This window comes from Egretta garzetta, unplaced genomic scaffold (genome assembly GCF_000687185.1).
Source record: "Egretta garzetta isolate BGI_Z169 unplaced genomic scaffold, ASM68718v1 scaffold313, whole genome shotgun sequence".
Taxonomy (NCBI): Eukaryota; Metazoa; Chordata; class Aves; order Pelecaniformes; family Ardeidae; genus Egretta; species Egretta garzetta.
In genome coordinates this window covers 1,884,044-1,893,541 of record NW_009259063.1, presented here as the reverse complement: position 1 = coordinate 1,893,541, position 9,498 = coordinate 1,884,044, and the positions used below count along the sequence as shown (strand labels likewise).

Sequence of the window (9,498 nt, the reverse complement as noted above, 5' to 3'; positions counted from 1 at the left end):
CTCTTTTTAACCTCTGGCGCCAGATGCTGCTTTAGCCCAGCGTGATGATTGTTAACGCAGTTGTTGAGATCCTTCTGAGTCCAGAAAAGCAGCAGACAGTGAGAGAGCATATCATTGCAGGCAGGAACTCAAGGACTTTTTGCCAAGGTGAGGCCATCAGCCAAAACCTTTTGCTAATTACACTGCTATATATCCAGAATTCATCTGAACTTAACGAAGCTACTCAGAATTTATATTGCTGAAATAGGGAGCAGAATTTGGCCTGCTATAATCAAGAAACAAAACCTTCTGGTTATAAAGCGTATGACTACTTACTTAGACTGTTGGTAAGAATATGCAGGCGCATGTTCACTGGATGTTTCCACTGTCATCTGTTGCTGTTGACCACTGGCTTCCTGTGATGAAGATGCTACTGTCTGTGGAGAAGCATCAGCAACAACACCCTAGGGAATCAAATGAGAACATGAAAAACTTACTAATTTTACTCACTGCCGTGAATTACATAAAAGAGCCCAGTACCAGCTCACCATTCCTGTATTTCTCTAGCGGTTGAGAGAGTTTGAGATAGCAGAACCACATGCTAACACAACAAACTCCATCAGTTTTAGAGAGTTAACCCAGCAACAAGAAGCTTCCTTGGCATACCAGCCCCTGTAGTACTTTGCTCTCACAGGCTGCAGTGGAAAATACCTCCACCTTTCAGAGCAGTTCCCTGCCCATTCAAAGCCAGAGGCCAAACTTCTGACTTCAGTGGAGTCTGGACTTTGCCTCTCATCTTTTTTACAACACATGTATGGCTCTTCTGTTTTTCACTTACCTACCCCAACCTCACAGTGAGTTCACATTTATTTTGTTTGATTTGCAATGCAATAAAGGCAGAATCTAGGCCCACTGCTCTCTGCTTTACTACACAGAATTTTAGCTGCCTTTAGAAAAACACTGCGCTCTTCTACTCACTGCTTTTATGCATGTTCCTTTCAAAAATAAATTTCCTTCCCACCAAGGACTTTTTATCTGTTAAGTCAAAGCTCCAATGAAGTTTTGTTTTATTTATATGTTTGCAAAAAATAGATAAGTAAACACACAAAAGATTATATGTATGTATTTAACATTATGCACTATTTCTTCTCCTATTTAGATGGTCTGAATAATACTATTTTTAAGTGTTTTTGTACACTTTCAAAGTAAGCTGTATTTTCTTTCCTTTACTCTCATGCTTGGCATGTTGGTCACATGAATACCCCTAGCAGGTCTCTTCAGGGAACACGCTTTATTAATGTATTGCACACAACAGGGCCAGAAGAGGGAGCACAAAGCACTTGCTTTGTTTTAATTTGAGTCCTGTGTAAACAACCGGTAGTTTATTTTAAATTATCTGTTAAAAGTATCAGTTGCATTTTTCAGCAATTCTTCATATCTATTGTTTAACAGACTGTCAGTATTATCTTTTTCTGTCTACTTCCTTGTCTTTATCCTTCTCCTTTTGTCCATCTCATCTTGAGATTGTAAGGTCTCCGGGGCAGAGACTGTATTTTTTGGTCTCTGCTTGTGGAGCATCCAGCATAGTATGGTCCTGCTTCATGATGCTACATGAATACAGATAAACATTAACAATAATCATCATCACTGGATCAGAGCAAGACAGGCTATATATTCAGATAATATTTTGATTATTATAGTAGATAATTATGACATCATCTTACTTTAGCAGGCATGAATATACCAGTGGATGATGGGGAGGAGGGCTCAGGAAGAATTAACTTAATTTCTCATTTGCACTGGTCAGCACAGTATGCAGCCAGTATTGCTGTATGCGCCACTCTCCATCCCACCCATCTCCTTTTATTTGGATTTGTATGTACCAGTTTAATACCTGAAAATGGCAACTGAAAAGAGGCACCCATGTCCCGTTTGTAAACAGAGAAGGTTTAGGGCAAAATTATCCCGAGGCAAAAAAGACTAAAACATGACCAGCTCAGTATGCCAGAACAGTAGCAGCCTTTCCTGTGGGACTCCATCTGGGAATCTCAGTAATTGTAAAGAACCAGGAGAAACCAGGATGAGTCCACTTGACTGCTGGTGGAGCCACGCCAACAGTACCACTAACTCAGCATCCTCAAAGCACAGAGTAGTAATAGCACAAACTCCAAAGTCCACACAGCCGAAGACAGAAGTACAGAGACCCTGGCACTCCTCTCATCACCCCAGAATAGGGGAGAAGTTATTAATAAAAGAGGGTAGCACCAAAGAGAAGCACATAGGGAAGAGGATGCCAAGGCTCCCTCCTCTCGCTGTGCCCAGCGGCCCTTATGAAGCTTCACAGAAGTGGAGGCCAAGCTGACGCTCTCCCGGCAGCTTGTGGTCTACAGGGTTGAGTAAATACTTACTCATTAGACTGTCATCAGCATGACTCAGCCCCAAGGAGGGAGGGAGCGAATCCTTCCTCAAGGATGAAAAGCACTCAGTCAGTGCAGCATCCTCCACGTCTGTATATACAAGAGGAAGGTTTCCATTGCTCAATCACTTTTTCTGGTGGCTAAATGTTTCAGCAATTACCTATACTTGCTAAGGACCGCATCAAACCCTCTTGCAATCTTCTCTTCTTGGAATCTCTTTTGGGTTCGTGGTCTGCCTGCTGGGTTTGTTTTCCTGTCTCTTCCCATCTCCCTCCCAAGTACATGGGGAAAAAATAGTCATAATCACTGATGTTTTAATTCCATGTCCTGCTGTACAACAAAACAAATGCAAAGCAAGAGCCCTTGCGAGTAATTAAAAAAAAGGGGGGAAAAGAAAAAAAGGAAGGAAAAAGAGAGAAAGAGAGAAGGAAAGAAAGAAGGAAAGAGAGAAGGAAAGAAAGAAGGAAAGAAAAAGAAAGAAAAGAAAGACAGGAAGAAAGAAAGAAAAAGAAGGAAAGAAAGAAAGAAAAAAAGAAAGAGAAAGAAAGAAAGAAAAAGAAAGAAAGAAAAAGAAAGAAAGAGAAAGAAAGAAAGGAAGAAAGGAAGAAAGGAAGAGAGGAAGAGAGGAAGAAAGGAAGAAAGAAAGAAAGAAAGAAAGAAAGAAAGAAAGAAAGAAAGAAAGAAAGAAAGATGAAAGAAACTAAAAGAAAAAGAGAAAGAAATGTGCAGTCCTAATTTTAAAAGCTGGAAGCTTCCAGCCACCATTCTGTAAAGTAACTTTAGCCCCCTTTCAAACAAGAGGTGCAAGGAGGCATAACAGATAAAGAGTTCTGCTACCCCTTCACTCTACTTTCACGGATGGAGATACACTTACTTCAATAGGGACAGCTGTTGGAGGCACAGGAGTGTACTGGGGAATGTAGGTCCCTTGCATAGGTGCAGCAGCAGTCATGTACTAGAACAAATCAAAGGCAAATGAGCATTAGAAAATCAAAATCAAGATGCATAAAGCCATATTAGAAGCGTGACACTGTTTCAATTTCCTGTTCAGAGTTTGTTGGTTAGTGTATAGCCTATTACTTCTTCCAGTTAAGGATTTTAGGCAATGGTAGGAATTACCTAGCTATTAAAAATCATAATCTTGAACTTCAAAGTCAGGTTATATCTGAACATAGGCAACAGAAAACATCTTGCTGATAGATTCAGATTGCTCACATGGCTTCTAACATTGAGAGACTCCTATTTGTACTTACAAAAGAACCAGTAAAGACACGATAGCAGCATATATATAGTGGTTACAGATACAAACAGTTTAAACAATCTTTTGGAATCTTATTCATCTTTCTTAATGATGCTTTCAAAAAATGAAGCATGAAATTTGACAGGTTTATTCCAGTTTATATTTAACCCTATCAATAACAGCAGTCAAGTTTACAGGGATACAAAGCTGCAGGGAGGTGCAATCCAAGACAGGAAAAAAAAAGGAAGAGGAAGATCTGAGAGTTTCTCATTTTGTACACAGAATACCTAGCTAAATTCTTAAGGCTTATTCTTAATATCCAGGGATCTTTTCTATGCATTTTGAAACTTCTGCAAATTATTTTTGTAGCAACACTTTGTATTAACTTCTCTAAAATACTCTCTCTAGCAAGCCCTACAAGACAACCTTTTTTAAAATTCATGAGTGCATGTGAATTTCGGCATTGGTACGGCACTAATCTCTTTATATACAGCACTTCTTTAAAAACTCTTAGACCGAACGCAACAGATATTGTTCAAATCTTCAAATAAAGTATCAATATTAAGTCGTCAGGTCTATATGTACTTTTCTTTCTACAATCCAGTCTTGTAACTGGATGCAACTGCATGTCTCCACTGACAAGGATCTCAGAATGTGCCCAATCCCACAACTGACTGTATGACACTTCCACTACATGTTATCTTCAAAGACACACCGAAGATCTGAATCAGCCCAGAATGTATTTGATGAATTTTAAAATGAGTTAAATATAGCTTTGCTTCCTGGCAGAGCTAGGAAGTGCTTGCAAGATTTTATTCCGCTGTTTATAGTAAAATTTACATTTAAAGCACTCTCTCACCTCAATTCTAAACTAACTGGATGGGTTGATATGCCTGTCACAAACATGCATTATGAAATTGCATAGAGGGGCGCAGACTCTGCAGCAACGCTGGAGAAAGGCCTTAGGGAATGAGAACAGCGTATTTACGGATCCCACAGCTAAATTCTAAAGTCTTCATTCAGGTAAAAGAAAAATTACTTCAATGGAATTGTTCTCTACAGAAAAAAAAAAATCAGTGAGGAACATAGATGACATAGAATGTACACTTGCAATATGAGTAGCATACTGTGTTGAAAGCCATTACAATATTGTTGCTAAAATTCAGTGTTTTCCTTAACTTGAGGAGACGAGAGTGTCCCCAGGGTCTGTGTGCCTGTATCAGGCCATGATTTTCTGCAGCTCCTTTTCCTTGTTCTTCAGAAACAGAATTGGATTCAATAGTGTTTTTATGAATGCTAACCCACCAAAGACATTAGGCCAACTATCCCTATTGTACTCAGTACAGTCGGGCTATTCTCCTGCCTTACGGATTAGGAGCTAATGAGAATGTTACAGCAGGGTGTTCCAGAGCTGCTTCCGCTTCATTCATTCTGCTTTGTAATGTTGCCGTCACATGTTGGGATGACATCTGCTGTGTAGCATTGTTCTAAATGTGTCAATATTTAACATTAACCTGAAGTGCTCATTCTTACAGTTCTGCAAAGACCTACAAGGGTTTGAAATACCTATGCAGGCTAGCTTCTCTCAGACAAAAATATATAATTTTAATTAAAACTGTTAATTTAAAAAATAAAGTGGTCTCATTCAACTTGGACTTCCTCAGAGTTCTTCCCTGAACCCAACAGAAGATCAGCGCTCAGCCTCTTGTATGATGCAGTTGTCTGCCATTCCCTTACCTTACACACAAACACATAGGAGTTTTAATACAGATACCCAATTATTCAACTGCCTTTTAATTCAGACCTCTCCACTTTTTGCTAAATCCTTTGGCATTGAGTTCTGTAGCACAACAACTGAAACTGTCCAGGAATTCACTGGTGTCTTTGCTGGCTCTGCAAGCACTGCTCTCGGTAGCCGTCCAGTTTCTTACCCCTATTGTTAACGTTTTCCTCTTGAGACAGACCCTGATCTGACTCACCAGGCTACTTCATGTTGCTTCCTTCACTGCTACACAATCTCCGGGGAAAATTTTCTGTTGACTTGAGTGTGACTGGTGGCCCTGGTCAACCCCTGCTTGCCCTGGTCTTTCCAGACACTCACACCTCCCCATACTCTCCTCGTTTAATTTTTTTGCATGAATTTTACCTGAATTCAGCCAAACAGCAGCTGATTTACAGTACTGGAGACCAAGGCCATCCAGTTACTTACCCGATCCCCTTAAGAACTGTAGGAATGTGACTTCTCCCCTGTATATAACATATGCAGCTTGTCTAAATGTCCACTGTAACAGTGGTTCAATCTTTTGGTTAAATCATTTAGAGCTCTACAATTAAAACAAATTATATGGGCCAAATTAGTTCCACCAATAGCATAAATGAAGTCACAGTTTTCGTGGCAAAGAATTTGGTCCTAGTAAAAGTTAGCCAAGGCTCAATCCTACAGAATACTGGTGCTTAAGAACTGGCCCCTGACCACACAGCAGCAGACTGGTCTGGATTACAGGCACACACACTGTGCCCTTCAGTGGAATATCCAAACATATTCAATGTATTTGGCTATATGAATATAAAGAAACCTTCATCATTTCAGAAAAGAGTAACCAGGTCAACAATTAAACATGTTATCGGGGCTTGGAACTGATTCTCAGACTCCAGACTCTCACTTAAGGATCCACTGAGGCTTCTGTAAAAAACTTTACAGAACAATAAAGGACAACTAGGGTTTAATTCGCACAGATACACAATTGGTCTTAAGTATCTGAAGTCCCTTCACATGCACAGGGAGTCATAGCTGAGACTGCATGAATTCAGGAGCGTCTGCCCTGCTGGATCTGTTTTCACCATGGGAAGCTGAGCGCTCAGAAGCTGCTTTAGCTTTTTGTTTACTAACAGTATAATGAAAAAGGAGGACAGATTAATTTTTGTTATAACTGACATGAGCCAAATCAAGTTCACATGTATTTCTTTCCTTTATGAACTACATAATCCTAATTCTCTGATCTCACAGGGTAAATACATTAAAGATTACACAGTGCTAAGGTACAATGTCAGTGTCAATACTTGCATCAACGGCTTTGGATAATGCAAGAGTTGAATTTCTTGTTATGCATATTCACGGTTGGTTGTCAGCAGAAAGCTTCCTGAACCTTGCTTTTCAGTAGCTTCCCTACCTGGCATGCACTGACCCCACTGGAATCTGTGACTCTCCCTGGGCCCCCCTGCCACTTTACCTAGCTATTTTGTAAAACAGCGCGCTCTGGATGGGTTGGAGTGAGCGCTGCCCACGCTGGGAGGCGGAAAAGAGCTTCAAAAAGAATTGTGAGATTCAGAAGAAAAGTTAAACATTTTATATCTACCCTGCTCAGGACCACCCAGGATGAAGATTCTGCTCTAAGGACATCCCTTAGCTGAGGGACTCTGTAGCGATGCAGTTCCATGGGGACCACGGGTCCTGTAGATGCACATAATCTGCATATGGCTTCCCATCTACCTTGGGAAACTAACGCAACTCGGAAGTAGGCAGATGGCAAGCAAAGAAGACATCTATGTCAGAAGACCATCACCAAGACTTATTGCCTCCATGAACCATGCTCACTGAAGTTCTTTATCCATGTGTATGTGTGAAAAAGAGACAGCATGACTCACACGCTCAGCTTAGCAGCACCCAGCTAATTCCACTAAATATTAGTATTGTAAGCACTGAAATGAGATAATCTGAAAAATCCAAATCCATTCTTTCTTTGTCATATGTTTCCATCACGATTAAAGATTCTTGAGCTCAACGTGATTGGTCATTCAACAAAGTATGTGCAAGGCAGAAGAAAACACTGCTCATTCTTCCACAACTGTACAGGCTTTGTGGGTCTAAAAGTAGAAGCTGCTTATTTCTGACAGTAAAATGAATAGTGACTCTACAGGCACAGATGATGGATCTGGAGAATATAAGGGAGCTTTTGGGGCACTCTGATCCTTTAAAGGCTGATAATTACTACTACAGAAAAAAAAAAAAGATCCATTGCTGGTGGCACCGTGCTCTTAATTTGCCTGTAAACTATTATTTTCTTCATACAGGATACAGAATGCATGATCTCAGCACTGAGGATGTGCAGTATTATAATATAATGCATGCTCTACAACGCCTGACTGCCTAATTCAGACTGCACTTACCAGGGCACCCATTTGGCCTATATGCTACCTCAACAACTCTGCTTACACATTGTCCATGGGATTTTTGGTTTTACCTTTTTGAAACTGCTTGAGTATGTGAAAAAATATATAGCTAGAAAATGAGAGAGCAGTAGTATACACTTACACCTCTGCTCTCCTTTTAGATAGTACCCTCCATCACTACTCAGAGTTAAAGGAAAGGAGGTAACAAATGAATGAGGGGGTGGGTTGAGGGGACAGAACGAAACTGTGAGAAGGATCTTGTTTAATTCAGAGAGCAGCATCCATTCTTACAGATCTGCAAACGGTGGGGTACCCCAGCCTGGCCCCAGCAAGACTCCTGTTGAGCCTGCAGCAAACTCTAAACCTGTAAAAGTGGCAGGCATTGGGAAGAAAAAACCCAAGAGGAAGGCAGCTGCCTACACCAGGCAGGGCGAGGGAGCGTGTCGCAGTAGGGTAACACATTTCACCCATCAAAGGTGGAGCTGAATGACCTGCAGGGAATTTGCAGGAGCTTTTACATTGAGACTATGGCACAGGTAATGTCCATTTATTCACTTGCCCCAGCAAACCTCTGCCTTTCTTGGGCCCAGGTTAATGCAGGGCCAGGCAAGGGCCTAACAGCTGAGATACATAGCAAGCACCTCTTGCACAGGTTATTAGTTACTGAATTTCAGCTGAGACAGTGCCTGAAAGAGTAAGTGCCTCTTGCAAGACCAAACAATTTTTATTTACATTGCCAGAAGACTTTGGCCACGCACTTTGTTTAAATTCTGAAGGTTATCCATAACAGAAAGTGTAAGAAACTACCTTAAAGTACAGTTATATTTACAAGCCCCATTGCCTATAAAATAACACAGCTGTGATTAGGAGGTGGCTACTGGATATACGTTAACTCTCTTTGCTACTATGGGAACCATGACATTTTACAGCGTGACAACAGTTGATAACCTGATCAACGTTGAATAAGTTTCCTGGTATGAAGAAAATCAGAGAGAATGTACAAAATGAGACATTAACATGTAAGTTCGCAGTAGATTTGGAAACCTTGAACAACACTTCCCCAGAATTAGTAGGCTTACTAAGGACAAAGGGCAATGAGCAAGGAATAAATGTTAAAAAAGCGGACTTTTATAAAATCAACGTGCAAATGCTGCTTTCTGGTGTTTCGCTTCGTTCTTATAAAAATGTATATCTGTAGCAAGAATCAAAGATTGCTTTCCTGATTTTAACAACCATCATGCTCCTGAGAAGGCACAGAGCCTTTTCAGTCAAGGTGAGAGCCAAATTGCAGAGTCCTTGTACCAGCATATGCTGGTAAGCATTTACACCACAGCAGCCTGCTGAAAGGAGATTAAATGGGATGTCTTATGCGTGTAAATGCTAACCCAGGCGTCTTAATTGAGCAAGGATTCCAGAGTCTGGTCTGCACTGGCTATTTGTGGTTTCATATCACTGCATGAGCTATAGCACAGTGATAATGACTTAGCTTTTTAGGATTCTCAGAATTAATGCCAGGGTTTGCTTGTGTTTTTTTAAAACCATCTGAGAAGTCTAGACACTGCATCACTAACAGAATTATGTGAAAACATTTGCATTGCTGGAAAACTGAAGGAAATGAGACTGTTGGCTGGACTTATTTTTATAATCTTTTATTTTTTTTCCATGAAGGAAACCTGCCCTCCCACTTTCAAA

At 40.6% G+C, this 9,498-nt stretch overlaps 1 protein-coding gene across 1 annotated transcript in view; it reads right to left on the bottom strand.

Moving 5' to 3' along the window:
• Positions 1 to 311: 311 nt before the first annotated feature.
• RBMS3 (RNA binding motif single stranded interacting protein 3) overlaps positions 312 to 9,498 on the bottom strand; it is a 348,682-nt gene continuing 339,495 nt past the window's right edge. The window contains exons 12-13 of the mRNA XM_035890699.1: positions 3,271 to 3,351; positions 312 to 395 (exon numbers count right to left, since the gene is read on the bottom strand). Coding sequence (XP_035746592.1) covers positions 312 to 395; positions 3,271 to 3,351 — 165 coding nt within the window. The remainder of the gene's footprint in view (positions 396 to 3,270; positions 3,352 to 9,498) is intronic.